The sequence below is a fragment of the Sinohyriopsis cumingii genome, chromosome 15 (genome assembly GCF_028554795.1).
Source record: "Sinohyriopsis cumingii isolate HCF-2022 chromosome 15, ASM2855479v2, whole genome shotgun sequence".
Classification (NCBI taxonomy): Eukaryota; Metazoa; Mollusca; class Bivalvia; order Unionida; family Unionidae; genus Sinohyriopsis; species Sinohyriopsis cumingii.
This window is the reverse complement of record NC_142975.1, coordinates 84,984,757-85,004,334: the sequence shown is the minus strand read 5'-3', so window position 1 is coordinate 85,004,334 and position 19,578 is coordinate 84,984,757. Positions and strand designations below refer to the sequence as shown.

Sequence of the window (19,578 nt, the reverse complement as noted above, 5' to 3'; positions counted from 1 at the left end):
TTTCAGAAGCATTTCTCGCTCACTTTCTGAAGCAAAAACATCTTACCAGGACAGTGAACTGCCACAACCTCCAGTCTGTAGCGATCATTCGGTGTGTTTTCTGGTAAACGCGGTGATATGTTCATAAGACTTCCCTTGGCATTATATAACTTTAGAATGTCCACTGGCCCCGCTTCAGCAGCTGCTCTAAACGTTTCTAAAATAAGAAAGAAAAATATTTTCCTAAAATACACAGCCAATAAACATTCCTACTGTCAAAAAAAAACCTTGAATTTTAATATTTGTGGCTAACAAATAATAAGTCATATTGCCCAATTATAGCGACTGACAATGCCTGCCTATCTGGTAATTCAACTTTCTTAATCTGATTATTTTACAATTGTTTCTGTTATTTTAACCAATGTTGAAAAGCAAAAGACTAAAAAGCACCTGACATTGTTTCAATGGAAATGCTTGTATAAAGTATTGCATCACTGTTTTTTTATCTCGCAGTCTTAAATCAATATGTGCTGTGTAATCTGTAAGGACAGAGAGAAGATAGAAGCACTAGTACTGTATTACCAAAGATGAAAAAAAAAATACAATCATGGATGAAAATCGAACATAATACTTAATTACAATGATCCATCATTCAAGTTCAACTGCAGTTAAAAGTATTTTTTTCACAAAATTGTACATTCTTTGTTCTATGCAATTCTCTGTGATTTCAGACTTAACCACAGTTGTAACCAGTCTCAATGAGTAATCTACATAAAGCAAAGATAAATGCAAGCATTTACAATTATAATTACAGGTCACAAAAATTCCTGCCAACATTTAAATCCTCCTGAAAGCACAGTTCAATTTATCCACCCATTTTTAATCCAAAGGAACATGAAAACTTTAATCCATGAAACCCTACGCATATACACTAATTACATCACAGTGCTAATTAAACAATATGCATATTAAGTAATTAGAGCACAGTGCTAATATAGTAATTATAGCGGTGCTAATAAAACCCTGCACATATATACTAATTACAGCACAATGCTAATTAAACTCAATGCAAACATATGAATTAGAACACACTGATAATTAAACACTATGCATATATACTAATTACAGCACACTGATAATTAAACACTATGTTTTATAATAACTGCAACACAATGCTAATTAAACACTATGCAAATATACTAATTACAGCACAATGCCAATTAAACACTATGCATTATAATAATTACAGCACAGTGTTAATTAAACCCTATGCATATATGCCAATTACAGCACAATGCTAATTAAACACTATGCACATATGCCAATTACAGCACAATGATAATTAAACACTATGCATATATGCCAATTACAGCACAATGCTTATTAAACACTGTGTATATACACTAATTACATCACAATGATAATTAAACCCTATGCATATATGCAAATTACAGAACAATGATAATTAAACCCTATGCGTATATGCCAATTACAGCACAATGCTAATTAAACACTGTGTATATACACTAATTACATCACAATGATAATTAAACCCTATGCATATATGCCAACTATAGCACAATGATAATTAAACACTATACATATATGCTAATTACAGCACAATGCTAATTAAACACTATGTATATACACTAATTACAGCACAATGATAATTAAACCCTATGCATATATGCTAATTACAGCACAATGATAATTAAACACTATGCATATACACTAGTCACAGTACAATACCAAAGCTCATACTTCACTGATTTTTGGACAAAACCACTCAATAAACATTATAAGAATCAAGTCTCTTGGTACACACAAATGTTTCTCATGTTAATAAGTTAGAAATTGCACAATTACACAAGTCCAGCCTTTTCAAAGCCATAGCTAATTAGAATTGATCTCTCACACATTTTTTTAAGCCACTTTCCTCCACTATACACACCAAAGGTTGCCACAGCTTGCTGACGGCATGAGCATTGGGGACAGTGCTTGGTTCTTACATGGAATTATGGCACCATTCACTTTAGATTATCATCACAACCTCGTGATGGTGCAACTTTATGGACAGTGGTTTAAGTAAAAATAATAAAATGTTACAAAAACTGATTTGCTTGGTGTTGTTGGTTGTGTCAGCACTGTTGAATGTTGATCAGACAACAAAACATTGAAAAGAATTTATCATAACTGGTGTTTGAGTTGTTCTTTTAATGTAATACTGTAATACTGGTGTTTGAGTTGTTCTCATACCGTAATACTTTTGTTCTGTATCTGAGGTATTTGAAAAAGTTAATCCACAATGAGGTTAGTCGACAAAGTGGTTAATCCACATAGAATTTAATCGACAAAATAAAAACCCATAAATATGCAAACTATCATAGAGGCAGAACAACAAATTTAAGCACGTACAATTTAAAAAAAAAAATAAAATCATGAAAAAGAAAAGAAACTACAATATCATAATAATCAGTTTGAAACATTTGTAAAACCACGATTTAAAACCAAAAGACAAAGCTCATTGGATTTAAAAATGTATGACTTAAAACCCAAAGACAAAGCCCACTGAATTTTCAAAAACAAATTTTTACTTTAAAGGGAAATTGATACCAGCAACCTTACTGAACCATCCACTACATGATTTGTATTCCTTTTTCTCTGCTGACTTTTGTTTTTACTTGTGGAGAGATAGTGCACCCTTACATGTTAATTATTAGTTGTCGATACAAAATGTATACTTTCATGTTAATTGTTATTTGCAAGGACAATATGTACCCTTACATGTTAATGATTAGTTAAAGAGACAATATGTATTCTTACATATTAATTGTTAATTCCAGAGGCGAAATGAATCCTTACATAGTAATTGTTAATTCCAGAGACAAAATGAACCCCAACATGTTAGCTGTTAGTTGTGGAGACAAAATGTACAATACCTTCACATTTCATGGTAATTGTTCCTGTCAGTTTAAAAAGTATATTATTATACTGAGTCAGCAGTAGGTAATGACTGTGCACTGGCTTCATGCAACAACTGATGCAGACAACCCTCTACAAATCTACATTGATATCCTTCAAAACTGGACTGAGTTTATAACCTTTCAAAGCATGAGAAAAAATTTCAAAGAATTTAGAGCAGTGTGAGATAAAATCTCAGAAATTTGAGCAATTTCATTCAAACTCTATCAGTATAACTTCTCGCATTTTTGTTGAAGCTACAGTTTTATTCTCCTTTTGAATATTTATGAAATTTGTTAAAGTACATCAAAAAATAATGACCACATCAAATTGTCAGTGTTTTCATTAAGGATTGTTGTTTAATTAATATTAATTAATGCATGCATAGACCACACAAGCAATGGCCTATTACCCTGGTACATATGAATTGGAATAAGAGTTTAGTTTTATTTTGAAAATGGACATTAAAGAACTACAAGAAAAATGAAGACTAGAAAACTAATAAAATTTCACACAAAAATTTTGGACACCTGAAAAACCCATCGCCTGCAGCAAGAGACAAGTTGAAAATTTAGTTGGCCAATTAATTCTTTTTTTGGATTTGCCAAGGATCTGATAGCAACAAAGGCCCATATTTGATGACAGTTGGTCAAGTCCTGAAATGTATTCTTGCCAATTGGTCAAATTTTATTGAGAAGTTTGAGATAAGTTTGGGGGGTTTTTTTAATGGAGAGGGGACAGTAAATTCTGCAAGATAACTGATACATTCGATGCTGGATAAATATCATTTGCATACAATTTGAAAGGCCTTCCAGCTAGGAAGCTTTTATGAAGAAGTTGTTCAAAGGATTTTCTATTTTTAGTAACTGCAGCCATAGCTGATACTGAATTAGCATCTCTTAATGACTTCACGTGATGATGCTTTCTGTCAAGTTTGGTTGAAAATGGTCAAGTAATTTATGGGAGCTGAAAATATCAACTGATACATGACTGATGCAAGTGCATACCATAAGCTAACATTGTTGTATGGCCAAGTCATCTTTAAATTTGAATCCCTTTGAATTTATATGAAAATCTTGATGTCAGTCAAGCATAAGGTTTTAGATTTTTTTTCAGCTGTTTTGTCAGAACTTAGGTGCCCTGAAAATAGCACATGTATAACCTTTGGGATCCCTAAATCGAATGCTCAGAGTTAGCGTGGTCCACTGGTTGTGATGCTTGGCTCATGACCACATGGATGTAGGTTCAATTCCCACCATCATATTGGGCAAAGCATATTACTCTCCTTGCCTTGGCACAATGAAATCTTGAAAATATTACTGTACCCTAACACACACACACACACACACACACACACACACACCAATACCTCTCCCATGCAGTTTTTTCTCATCCATCAAAATGTGATAGAATTTAATGATTGAAAAGTATCAGTGATGATATCAGTGTTATAGTGATCTGTTTCTAGGTCATGAATCAACAGCTACATAACTGGTATCTAAGCAATTTGTATGGATTGTAGATTTCCTATTGAAAATCCATGAAATCAACAGCTTTTTAATAGTATCTTAGCTATTCTTATGGATTGTAGATTTCCTACTGAAAATCCATGAAATCAATAGCTATTTAATGATATTTTAAGCTATTCTTATGGATTTTAGAATTACTATTGAAAATCCATGAAATCAATAGCTATTTAATGGTATCTAATCTATTCTTATGGATTTTAAAATTACTATTGAAAATCCATGAAATCAATAGGTATTTAATGGTATCTAATCTATTCTTATGGATTGTAGATTTCCTACTGAAAATCCATGAAATGAATAGCTATTTAATAGTATCTAAGCTATTCTTATAGATTGTAGATTTCCTACTGAAAATCCATGAAATCAATAGCTATTTAATGGTATCTAAGCTATTCTTATGGACTGTAGATTTCCTACTGAAAATCCAAGAAATCAATAGCTATTTAATGGTATCTAAGCTATTCTTATGGATTGTAGGTTTCCTACTGAAAATCCATGAAATCAATAGCTATTTAATGGTATCTAAGCTATTCTTATGGCTTGTAGAATTACTACTGAAAATCCATGAAATCAACAGCTTTTTAATACTATCTAAGCTATTCTTATGGATTGTAGATTTCCTACTGAAAATCCATGAAATCAATAGCTATTTAATGGTATCTAAGCTATTCTTATGGATTGTAGATTTCCTACTGAAAATCCATGAAATCAATAGCTATTTAATGGTATCTAAGCTATTCTTATGGATTGAAGATTTCTTACTGAAAATCCACAAAATCAATTAATTTTTAATAGTATCTAAGCTATTCTTATGGATTGTAGATTTCCTACTGAAAATCCATGAAATCAACAGTTATTGAATGGTACCTCGGTAATTCTTATGGATTTTAGAATTACTATTGAAAATCCATGAAATCAATAGCTATTTCATGGTGTCTAAGCTTTCTTATGGATTGTAGATTTCCTATTGAAAATCCATAAAATCCATGAAATTGTCTATGAGCTGTACGAATAGAAATGTATATGGAGCTCCGTAAGGTCTATCAGCAACACATTCCAAAAGTCTGGCTGCTTGTATGAAGACCTGTAATGATCAGTGACCTTATTAATCCATTTTTAATTTGACAACCAAATCACTGTCAATCTTTTGCAGCCTAAATGATGATTGTTTGATGAAAAAAGCAATAATTCACCCTAATGACTGTTAAAAACAGACATCTGATGAATGGCTGAGCCTCTGACTTACCATAACAAATTTAAAAAAAGAGTTATCTGTAAATGATATATCCCTTTGGTCCCCCATTTATGATCCAGTACTCTCCATCTAAGTACTATTTACAATTATTATTATGGTAACATAACAAAATACTGAATGTGAAAAATTCTAAACATCAAAAGACACCTCAACACATCTAGCTTGCCTCAAAGTTGATTGGCTTCTATCTCTAGCACTGGGTAAAAGCACATGCAAGATTTTAAGAAAAAATGCTTAAGAAAACATGGGATAGACAGAGGAACTAATGAATGGACAGACAGATGGATGGATGGATCACTCCTAACAAACTGTACAGATCCCAGCTCATTATGCAATAGTAGATAACAATGCAGCTAGTCTAATAAGTGAGTATATACCGTACACCAAGATAAAACATAAAAGATAATGATATTAAAATTCAGTAAAAGGTAAATGAAATAAAAGATAAAGGTAACACATGATATTGTTATGTGGTTTAATGCCATTTTTCAGCACAGGATAGGCTACACATGGCAGCCAATCTAACTGGTGAAGGAAGAACCCCAAGAAATCCAGGGAAGAATCACTGACCCACAGGCTTTCTCGTATACCCACATAGGTCGAGCCTGAGACTTGAACCCAAGTGGACAGAGGTGAGATGGCAATGATTGGTAAAGGTGAGTGCTTTAGACTAATAGGCCACCTGGGGCCCTGGTAACACATGTATTTTCTTAAAACATTATGGTCAAAATGTTCTATATAAACTGCATTCTGGATGTCGCTCCTTCAATTCAAAATATTTTTTTGTTTTAGAACAACCTTTAATGTTTCACCATATTCGCCACATAACTCTGGTGACATGCAATGGCTTTACATCTTTATCCTCACTAAGACACAGCAAGGGGGACAACTCTTACATAAAATAATCTTGACACACTGTAAGCAAAGTGGAGACAACTTTTACACATGATTGTGAAATAGGTCTATTAATTAAAACAGGGTCTGTGTTGATGAGAGCTAGGACATGAGGGGGTTTGATTTTAATCTGACAATATACAGCATCAACAACAAACAAGAACAAAAATAACAAAGTCAATCATAAATGAATCATACTGCTTTATTGCACAAAATACTCTATGGTAATATATTAACCACATTTCCTCCATTAAATTGACAATGGTGACATATAAATTTCTTCTCCAATTTTATAAACAGCATACTAACATTACCTTTATACTACACTTAAAATTCATAAACATAATTAACTACACACAGGTGATGGCATCAAATTTCATACAGGATAGAGCTGGATAATACAGTATGTTTAGTTCACTCTTTGTTATATTAATTTTATGTGGATCTGTTATGTCTGTTCATGTTTCTGTGTGTAATGGTTTCCGAGCACAAACTCAAGAAAATACTGATGAACACTTGAGGTACTACATCAGGACTGGGGTTAATTTCCTGAATGAAATGGTAGTCTGTACACAAATCTGCAAACAGCCAAGGACTGGTTCTTAGCCATCAGTCTGCAGTAATTAAATAGTCAAATATTTACATCTATTAACTGTGGCCTGTATACACTTCAGAAGTACTAGCCATGGCTCTTTTTTGTGTTAGGGGGATAGAAATAAAAACATAAATACAGTAGAATCTTCCTTAAAAGACCACACCTGCTGCTAAAAAATAATGGTCTCTCAAAAAAGGTTGTCTCTCATGACAGGTCATAATACCATATAATCAATAAGTCTGTGCAAGAATAAACTGGTCTCTCAAGACAGGTGGTCTTTCATACCTGTTGTCTCTCAAGAAGGTTTTACTTACTGCAGGCAGCTTATTTCATTTATTAGATGGTCTGCACCAGCTGCCGCATGACAGCAGTTACTGTCTGACTGTCATTTATTCATAACTGTATATCCAGAGTGAATACACACATGGTAGCTTAGCTACTAACATAAAACTGCTGTTTAGAATTTAGAACATTTGACAGCCAAGCAGTAACTTGTCTTGCAAGGCAACTGCTGAAAACCCGTTACCTCTGCCTTCAAATAAAACAGACACTCCTGCATAAGTTGAGTCTAAATGCAAGCTGCACAGATCTAGATCTGCATTCACATGATGCACTGGAAGATCTGGTTCTGTGCAGTTTGTTAAGCGTAATCAGTGAACAATCAACATAGACCCTGATCTGCTGTTTATACTATGGCAGATATGGATTAAAAAAGACAACATGGTGAAGGACAGTGATGACTGAGTTGGAAAAGATGGGACTTCCTAGGGCAAGGCACAAGCCATTGCTCAAGACCGACCTAGATGGTGGAAGATAGTTGCAGCCTTATGTCCCTGACTGGATAAAGAGAACTAACTAATAATCTAACTAGAAAAGGATATCTGTTGTTTGCAGTTGGACTCAACTTATAGGCGAGTACATATGGTACTTCTCATTTTTGTTTATCATCACAATGATTTTGTGCAATTCTTCATTTTATTAGAGTTTCACTTTAAGTTTGAACCATATAGCCCTTATGGTACTGATGTGCCTTTAAACGTTAATATATAATTACATTTTTGATATACAGGGGACCTATAAGTTTCTTATAATTGGCGTATTTAATGAAGTAAGTGAAACATCAGATTATACAAGTATTAAATAAAATATTAGATACAAAATGTCAATCCATGATTCACCTACATTTCATCTGCTGGTGACACATTAGCTGTGTATGGTGGCATAAGTCATCTTGACAAAAACTTCTGGTGGAACGAAAGCAGTTTGTTTTTCTTCCATTACATATAAGCCAACTTCCGGCAGAAAAAAGCAGTTTGCTTTTCGTTCATTACATATAAGCCAACTTCCGGTGGAAAAAAGCAGTTTGCTTTTTGTCCATTACATATAAGCCAACTTCTGGTGGAAAAAAGCAGTTTGTTTTTTGTCCATTACATATAAGCCAACTTCCGGTGGAAAAAAGCAGTTTGCTTTTTGTCCATTACATATAAGCCAACTTCTGGTGGAAAAAAGCAGTTTGCTTTTTGTCCATTACATATAAGCCAACTTCTGGTGGAAAAAAGCAGTTTGCTTTTTGTCCATTACAACATATAAGCCAACAATTAAAGTCATAACTTCCTTCCAGATTTATCAGTTTCATTGAGTCATATCAAAATAAAGAAAAATTTCACCTAACTTTACCTAAAGTGTTTTAAATACAAAAAACAAAAGTTTGAAAGAAAATTTTCTAATCTAATATGGACCTTAGGAATCAAAATTAGAATAAACCAATGTGTGTGTGCAGTAGGTGTGATCCTGTGACTTACTTCACCATGCATTTTCTTTCTTTACCTGTTCTGGTGCTTTCCCGTTTTATCAGTATTCCAACCAACTCCATAATAAGGCACATTTATCAAGGGTCTATTCTAGAACTGTTAATGTAAAGAATAAAAAGTTGGACTTGAAAATAAAATGCATCATTTTCAAGTACTGATATTATTTTTCATCATCATTTTTGGGTAAACTCCCCACATATCCTACAATCTTGTCTTGGAATAGATTCTGATTTATCCTTTATCTTGCCATCAAGCTGCAAAATATTTATTTTTCCCAAAATCACAGTTTGCCAGTTGTTGGCAAATGCTTTACATGTGTGACATACAAACAGTTTGCAAACATTGCTTTTGAGTAGCAAAGGGATAACAAACAGTGACCTAGAAAAGTTTTTGCAAATAATGTAAAATGTGTCTACAAAGACCACTGAGGCCACCTTTCTTGCAGTATCAGATTTGCAATGTTCCAATTTATCAATTCCATAGTGACAATACTGTCATGAGACCACTGTGAGACCACATTTCTTGCACGACCAGATCTGCAATGTACCAATATATTGATTACACAGTGACAATACTGCCATAAGACCACTGTGAGACCACATTTCTTGCAGGACCAGATTTGCAATGTACCAACTTATTGATTACATAGTGACAATACTGTCATGAGACCACTTGTCTTAAGAGACTATAAATTTTTTGGCATATGGGGTGGTCCTTCAAAATAGCGTCTGCTGTAACATACTCAGATATTTTTTCCTGCTGCAATTGTTTTGCAAACAGATACAAAACGTTTGATTTAGTTATGGTACACTAGCAAAGGTTTGATTTAGTTACAGTACACTAGCAAAGGTTTGATTTAGTTTTAGTACACTAGCAAAGGTTTGATTTAGTTACAGTACACTAGCAAAGGTTTGATTTTGTTACAGTACACTAGCAAAGGTTTGATTTAGTTACAGTACACTAGCAAAGGTTAAGAAAACAAGGACTTGAACATTTCTTACAGTGCATTTATTTTGAAAACCCGGGCTTTGATATCTACACGTTTGATGCTGCTCAGACCCTGCACACAAAATACTGTCAGCAACTCATCTTAAGATCAAAACCAAAACTTAATCAATTTATTTAGATTGAACTTTTATTTAATTATTAATATTTATTACCAGGAAAATCTACTAAAGTAATAGTAAATGGTTATCAAAAAAAAAAAGTTGCAAACAACAAAATCCAACTTCTGACCTTACAACAATTTGAGTGACTGTATTACTTTCACTTCAAATTTTTTTATATACAATTAGTGTTCTTCCATGCTATCTTTCACAACCGCCCATTAATCAATGTTTTCTATTATGAAACTAAAAAACTTATAATGGGAGCTAAACAAGTATTATTACAAGTGGACTGATATAAGATTAACTGGAAATACCTAATTTTCACCTGAGATAGATATCTCGTTAATGTATAAGTATCTTAATAATTTTTAACTAATAAATAAATACATAAGACTACATTCAAATACCAGAATTGTAAAAGTTTGATGAGAGTTATGAAGTATTTGCTGTACTACAAATGAACCATTTGTGATTCCTTATTTGATCACACATGCCTGTTCCTTGGTTACTCTTCACAACAAACTAATCTTTAGTGCATTTTCTCTACAAAGCGAAGGACCATTTCACTGAGTCAATGAAAACCAAAAGCTTCATGGGTAAATTACTTTAGAATGGGCTCAGCCCAACCAAATGAGATTGTTGAGAGCGAGTTGCAAAATACAGACACTAAAACTTGCCAGTTCTCATATGTGCGAGACAAACAACTAAGGAGTCATTTGAAATCTATCTAAAATCATCCCTATACTATGACACTACAACCCCTGCATAGAAACAAAAATTCCTCAAATGTCAGCACAATATATAATCATAAGACCAAGAATGCCCCAATGTTTGAATGTCTAGCTTTAACAGTATTGGAGGAATTCAGGACATTACACATTTATGAATGGACACACAGAATGTGTTACATAGTGTAGGAGGAAATCAGGACATTACACATGTATGAATGGACATACAGACTGTGTTACATAGTGTAGGAGGAATTCAGGACATTACACATGTATGAATGGACATACAGTGTTACATAGTGTAGGAGGAATTCAGGACATTACACCTTTATGAATGGACATACAGTGTTACATAGTGTAGGAGGAATTCAGGACATTACACATGTATGAATGGACATACAGACTGTGTTACATAGTGTAGGAGGAATTCAGGACATTACACATTTATGAATGGACATACAGACTGTGTTACATAGTGTAGGAGGAATTCAGGACCTTACACATGTATGAATGGACAAACAGACTGTGTTACATAGTGTAGGAGGAATTCAGGACATTACACCTTTATGAATGGACACACAGACTGTGTTACATAGTGTAGGAGGAATTCAGGACATTACACATTTATGAATGGACTTACAGACTGTGTTACATAGTGTAGGAGGAATTCAGGACATTACACATTTATGAATCGACATACAGACTGTGTTACATAGTGTAGGAGGAATTCAGGACATTACACCTTTATGAATGGACACACAGACTGTGTTACATAGTGTAGGAGGAATTCAGGACATTACACCTTTATGAATGGACACACAGACTGTGTTACATAGTGTAGGAGGAATTCAGGACATTACACATGTACGAATGGACATACAATGTTACATAGTGCAGGAGGAATTCAGGACATCACACATTTATGAATGGACATACAGACTGTGTTACATAGTGTAGGAGGAATTCAAACAAGGAAACCTTGGATTATATTACTGTTATTCAACAAAAGACTGACTGGCACATAATTACAATGCAGTTATTAGTACATTAGTACAGTAGAGACTACTGGCCACTACAGACACATCAACACCTTCAGCATTGGAAATATCTGGAATATCACTAAAATTTATGCAGAACCATATTTATTTGGACTTGTCTTAGTAAATCTCTGATTATTTAGGATTTAATTAGCAATACCATAAGTTCTTTTTATATTTTCACTTTGTATTCTAGGGAAATAAATTATCTGTTCAATTTTACAAATCTTGTTGCTTCTCACTATTTTCTAATGCTTAATTTAAGCCCATAGAGTCGTAATAATATGGACTTTATCACATACTGCAGGAGTTCAGTATATTAGACATGTAGAAATGAACGGACATACAGACTGCTTCACAATATCCCCAATGCTTCTACTGAACTTAAAGTCTCAACAAAACTTTTTTATAAATTGATTCCTTTTTTTTTTTTAAATTCCCTATCTGACTTGAAAACTGTATATACAGTACATTCAGTGTATTGATGATAATTTGTACTGGTGCAGCATGCTGTTGTGTGTAATTCAATGAACTATGCCATGGAATTCACCTGCCTCTATTACTTCTCTCAACGGGTTTAACTTGCACTCAGATCCACTCAAGAGTGGATTCTACATGTGTAGTGGGGTGTACTTCAGAGGAATGTTACACAAACATGAGTGGAAAATGAATCAGGACATTACACATGTATGCATGGACATAAATACCATTTCACAATATCCACTATGCTTTTTGAAAATGAGAGGATGAAAAATAAATGCAAACTTTCACATTAATATTTTTTGCATGTAGGTCACATATCAAAATGGTTTTCTTGCTGTGCCTATAAATTCTACTATCAAATACTTTGTGCATAAAGGTCATTGAAGGTCACTAAACAATAATAGCTGAACTATCTGTGGGAGGACAAGTAACCATTTTAATTAATAAAGATGAAAACTAATTTCAAAAATTGAACACAGTTCAATAAAAACTGTGGATCACTGTATATAAGCAAACAAATCTCATGATTAATGATGGTTGCCTTTGAACATAGTCCTAAATAGGTCTCATTTTATACCAATATATTAAGCATTGGATACAACCAGGTAATGCACAAATACAGTTGGGACTGAAAGTGTCAGTTTCCTGATCCCAATTTATGGCAATGAAATTTGAGGAAGGGATTAAATTCTAAGGCTTTACACAAAAAAATATGAATTCCATTGTGTTCTTGCATTAATAACTTGGTCTATTACAATCTTATTTCCTACTACTTATTCTGCAGCCAAGTTTGTCTCCAGCTGACATGCTGGTTAACAAACACAATCTTGCAGGAAACACGTGTGTGTTCACTGAGAGAACCATAACTGAGTCCTGTTATACTTAATGAGGTCAATTAAATCTACTAAAACAAGGAACTTAAAGTTCTTTGCATAAGGAAAATATCTGGATAAAATCACTCATGAAAATTCATGAAACGTACTGCATTCCTGTTCACTGAAACTGGGGCCTTAATTTCACTGGGTACTGTATGTACTCAAATGCAAAGTGCACAGACCCAATCATGCATTTCATCTTGTGCTAGCAGATATGGGTCTATGCAGTTTTTTAGGAGCAATCAGTAGGATAAACAATACATACTCTGGTCTGCTGGCACACTATGTTACAGCAAATCAGCGTCTATGTTGTTTGCACCTGGGCCCAAGAGTATTTTTGGTAAATGAATACTCTATGCAAATAAATAAAATTTAAAAAAATCAAAGTCTATATATCAGCATTAGACAGAAAAATAGATTAGGTCCATAGATGTGGTACATTACTGTTTGTGTGTGTGTGTGTGTGTGTGTGTGTGTGTGTGTGTGTGAGATTTGGATTTTTAACTTAGTTTTAACAATGTTTCAGTCATATCGCTACAATGTCTGCAGTGTGGCAATTTATAGTGATGTCTAGCACTGGGGCATCATGCTGCAGACATGCAGCATCATGTTCCACCCAGTCACATTATCCTGACACCAGGCCAACCAGTCCTAACATTAACCTCTTAATGCTGAGTACCTAGCAAGGCAGCTGTTATTACCATTTTTATAAATCTTTGGTATGACTCGGCCGGGGTTCGAACCCATCATCTCTCACATCTGATGCTCTAACCACTAGAGTGCCAAAATGATCAAAAATCTGATGCAGCATGTATGTCTTTTCAAAGGGAAAACAAAAACCAAACAAACATGTGGCAATAATAGGGTTCATAAACTACTGATCATAAACTACTGACCATATTAAATGCTGAACAACAGTATAGTGTAGAAGTCTGATAAAAAATTTGATGATTGTGTGTTCATGTTGTTAGGGGGAATAAATAAAACACCAGTAAAACGTGAGTAATAATTTAACTTTATGTAAGTTAAATATATTTTTGCCAATTCATTTTATTTGTGCATTTAATTTGGTCAAATAATGATATATCTTGTTTTCTTACCATCTATATTGTCACACATTCCACATACCAATTTAAGTACAATGGTTTAATTCTGGTCAAGGGGTCCATAGTGCTACTTCTTGAACCATATTATAATGAAGGGTGTTATAGCTAGGGAAAGGTGTATCTCGTTTTCTTTTAAATCTGTTCTGTGACCTATGCTACAATACCTTCAAATATGCCATAACAACCTGTGTAACACTCCAAGCTTTATGTATTATGTACAGTTGTTTCTTCGATAACTTACACATTACATCCATACCTATCCACAAAATATGCAAAAATTTCTAAATCAACCAGTGCAAGTAAATAAAACTTGTTCTAAAAAATTTAAATTCATCTGAACCAAGAAAAGAAAAAAGAAACTATTGATATCATGAAAGAATATATCATAATAATAAACAGAGATTCATGTTTCACTGTAACATGTCAAAACCAGTATAATAAATTGGTAATTTATACAAATTCTTATATAAACCAACCCAAGCTGATAATCCAGTTTCATACAGAACTCTTAATATCATCAGGCTGATAATTCATGTTTTTGCAGGGCTGTTAATATAATAATAATAATAATAATAATAATGAAGACTTTGTATAGCACCTAATCTTTAGAAGCTCTAAGTGCTTTACAACATTAGACAACACCTATAAGATAAAAAAACATATAATAGTATTATTACAAAAAACAAACACCATGAAATTAGAAAAACATTAAAAAATAAAAAACATGCTGAGAATATTCCAGGTAGGAAACATTATTAGGTCTTTAAGTTTGTTCTTGCAGTCGAAATAAGTGAGTTTTGAGAGCCCTCTTGAATGTGATCACTGTGTCCTTGTGTCTAAGTTCAGTTGGCAATTCACTCCACGTTGCTGGGCCCTGGTATGCAAAAGAACGCTGTCCATATGACATGTATGAGGAGACTTATGATCCAGGTTTATGGTTGTTAATTTCATAATAATGCTGATAATTCCAGTCTGTATACAGGGCTGTAATTGTCATAATGAGGCTCATGATCCAAGTGTAAATACAGGGCTGTAATCATCACAAGATTGATGATCCAAGTGTAAATACCGGGCTGTAATCATCACAGGGAGGTTGATGATCCAAGTGTAAATACAGGGCTGTAATCATCACAAGGAGGTTGACAATCCAAGCGTAAATATAGGGCTGTAAATATCACAAGGAGGTTGAGGATCTAAGTGTAAATACAGGGCTGTAATTATCACAAGGAGGTTGAGGATCCAAGTGTAAACACAGGGCTGTAATTATCACAAGGAGGCTGACGACCCAAGTGTAAATACAGGGCTGTAAATATCACAAGGAGGTTGATGATCCAAGTCTAAATATAGGGCTGTAATCATCACAAGGGGGCTGAGGATCCAAGTCTAAATACTGGGCTGTAATCATCACAAGGATGTTGAGGATCCAAGTGTAAATACAGGGCTGTAATCATTACAAGGAGGTTGATGATCCAAGTGTCAATACAGTGCTGTAATTATCACAAGGAGGTTGATGATCCAAGTGTAAATACAGGGCTGTATTATCATAAGGAGGTTGAGGATCCAAGTGTAAATACAGGGCTGTAATTGTCACAAGGAGGTTGATGATCCAAGTGTTAATACAGGGCTGTAATTATCACAAGAAGGCTGATGATCCAAGTCTAATACAGGGCTGTAATCATCATAAGGGGGCTGATGATCCAAGTCTCAATAAAGCGCTGTGATTATCACAAGGAGGCTGATAATCCAAGTCCGTATACAGATCTGTAATTATCACAACAAGACTGATAATTCAAGTCTAAATACAGGGCTGTAATTATCACAAGCAGGCTAATGATTCACAGGGCTGTAATTATCACAAGGAGGTTGATGATCCAAGTCTCAATAAAGAACTGTAATTAACACAAGGAGGCTGATAATCCAAGTCTGTATACAGATATGTAATTATCACAAGACTGATAATTCAAGTCTAAATACAGGGCTGTAATTATCACAAGCAGGCTAATGATTCACAGGGCTGTAATTATCACAAGGAGGCTGATGATCCAAGTCTCAATAAAAAAACTGTAATTAGCACAAGGTTGCTGATAATTCAAGTCTGTAGACATATTTGTAATTACCACAAGACTGACAATTCAAGTCTAAATACAGGGCTGTAATTATCACAAGGAGGCTTATGATCCAGGTTCATATACAAGGTTAATATTTTCAGGAAACTGAAAATTACTACCAACAGACCTGGTGAATTTAACCTATGTCTGGTCATTATAAACCAGTACAGCCACAGTGAACATTATGATTAACACTGAACAATGATTTCTCCTGTGATAAAATTGAAGCTGACTAGTGTACTGTATCCCTTCTGTACCCATCTTCATAAAAGTTTCCTGCATCACTTATCACATTTAAAAATTAGTTTTCGCTGCACACACTACTGCATGCCTGTGTGACTGGTTTTATATGCCAGTTGAATAACAAGTTGTTGCCAGTCACTTTTAAATTTATCTTAAAAAATTGTTACAAAGACAGAAATGTCAGAAAAGAAGCAGGAAAAAACAACTTCTTGATCTAGAACGCCATATATTAAGTTATGACTTAACAGAGGTAATGGACATGAGGATAGCACTGTTAAATGTACAGCATAAATGTACACCTGGAAATGTACAGCTGGAAATTTCAAAGTTGGTATTTGCATCAAACTATTCAAAATTTTAAATACAATTGATATCATCTTGAGTTAGAGTCAATGAAAAAAGAACCCCCAACAATTTTTAATAATGAATATTTTGAAATGTTTGCAATCCACAATTACAGGTCGCTTTCAGAATCCAGAAAGTACCCACTTGTTACAGTACATTATAGAACTCAAAACAGCAAATTTCATTTCAGAGTGGCTACCATATATTCCTTCATTTCACACATATTTTATTAAAACCTTTGGGCGGTCAAACACACATAAATGCACACACAAAGATACAAATAAAATTATGGTGAATTAAGTATATTTTGTGGGATACCAATTTTTGTACACTTTTGTGGCTGCTACAAACCAATCAGAAAACAGTGATCTGAAATAACAGGACTCCTTCCATAATCCACAAATAATACTGCTTAAGTTATTTAGAAAGGTAATAAAAATACGCTTTAAAGCCAAGCCACTAGAGGTATGTATGGCCAGAGGCATGGACCATTGTTGCAAAAATGAAAACATGTTTTGGACTCTTCCTGTTCACTTAGTGTATGTATAATTTGGAATCTTAGCAGTGTCCAAGCTATTACCCTGGGACAAGCATCCTATCCCAGGGGCATGAATCTGTTTGAATGTATCTCTAATTTCATCTCCTCACGCCCTTCCAACCTATATATGGTTTTAGGGCGGGAATCTCAACAGTTTTTATCTTATGACATCTTCCACCTCACTAGCATTTGGTACTCCAAAAGCCTGCTGAATCTGTTAAAGATGAGACACATCATCTTTCAAGTCCAAAACTACAATCTTTTAGAAGTTATGAGATTTTTACAAAATAAAACCTCTAGCTTCACCCACAAGAGTAATATCATTGTTTTGGTGTCTTTATCTTCAACCAGGTAAGAGAAATGGTATATATATATATATATATATATATATATATATATATATATATATATATATATATATATATATATAGAGAGAGAGAGAGAGAGAGAGAGAGAGAGAGAAAGAGAGAGAGAGAGGATTACAAATATATACCAGACAAAATGGAAAGTGCTATTCCTGGTTCTACAAGAGAATTCTTGATAATACTAACATAATTTTATAAATACAAAATAAATAGCATTAATTTGAGTTCTGTCTCAGGAAATTGGAATGACTGTAAACAGATGAGAATTAATTACTAGGTTGACATGTTGGGTGTGTCTGCTATGCATCAATGCCTATTCTGCCAACTCTGTAATATCATCATTAGGTGATTTGTGCATTTTCAAGATGGTATAGGGATGAGTTCTTACAGGCATGGTGATGGGTGCCGATTACCTGTAGACCCTGGTTTAAATCTAGGTAGAATATGAATTAAAATTCTCTAACCTGTATGAGAGTGTTATTTTATGTGTGTGTGTGTGTCTATATATATATATATATATATATATATATATATATATATATATATATATATATATAGCCTAACTGCATATTCCTCTAAACTACAACTTGCACTGTCAGTGTTTGCAAGCTAGAAAAACAACTTTACCTAATGTAATCCTATTAAACATAGTGTGAAAAAAAAGAGAGCAGAAATATAAACACTGAAGTGACTATGTTGTTTCTTGTGCTACAGGCACCATCCCAGTGAATTCAAACTGATGATGATGATGCCATGTCAGTTACTGAGGTATAAATAATTACCCTGGCAAAATTCCCAGAATTTGTTCATTCACTAATGCAAAATAAAACAAGAGGCGATGAAGGAGGTGGCCTATGTATGATAAGCACTATAGTAATACTCAAACCTTAATAATAAAATTTGTTTATTTGTCCAATGAAATTTTGAGAAAATTAACAGTGTAATTCTTCAAACATCATGCAGTATGCAGCAGTACTTTAAAAAAATATATGCTTTGCATGTATCTTAAAAATTCACTGCTACAATCACTGATTGTTCATTTTATGACACATCAATACATGAAAGGTTATACTGTGGCAGAGCATCTGAGAAAAGTGCCTTGCTTACATCATAGGTGCAAAGCTAGCCTTGTCTGGACAGGATTTGAACTCCATCCCTTCTAGTTGCAAGCCAACATTCTAACCAACAACTAATGGTAAGTCACCTTCCACATTCCAGCCACATACCATACTTTGTCTTACAACTACGACTGAAGTTATGTAACAGAAAGAAGTGAAACCAAGAATTTAAGTAAAATCAACAAACAATTTATTTCTCTAAGTTTCAAAGTGAAAATTTATGAGACATTTACAGTATTGTGAATTAAATCCAAAATAATGCTATGTCTTATGACAAGTCCATAAGAACAGAAAGAAATTCAATAGTCTTGAATCTCCTGATGTACCACAATGATGCAATCCAGAATGTCTCTGTATAAGTTCTCAGTAATTCCAAAATAATGTGCAAATCCAAAGTCAATGAGCGCTTAATAATTCCAATGAATAATTAATAAATTCTACTCATACAATAAATGAACACAACTGTAAAATCTGATAATAAATGAATTCAAGAGACTCG

At 33.8% G+C, this 19,578-nt stretch overlaps 1 protein-coding gene across 6 annotated transcripts in view; it reads right to left on the bottom strand.

Annotated features, from left to right (window-relative positions):
* LOC149782236 (high affinity cGMP-specific 3',5'-cyclic phosphodiesterase 9A-like) overlaps positions 1–19,578 on the bottom strand; it is a 127,518-nt gene that overhangs the window by 77,423 nt on the left and 30,517 nt on the right. For all 6 annotated transcript variants that reach the window (XR_016414284.1, XR_016414285.1, XR_016414282.1 and 3 more), the window contains exon 2: positions 47–196. Coding sequence is in view for 2 of the 6 variants with exons in the window: in XM_089933616.1 (XP_089789742.1) it covers positions 47–196 (150 nt within the window). In the remaining 4 variants the exon portion in view is untranslated. The remainder of the gene's footprint in view (positions 1–46; positions 197–19,578) is intronic.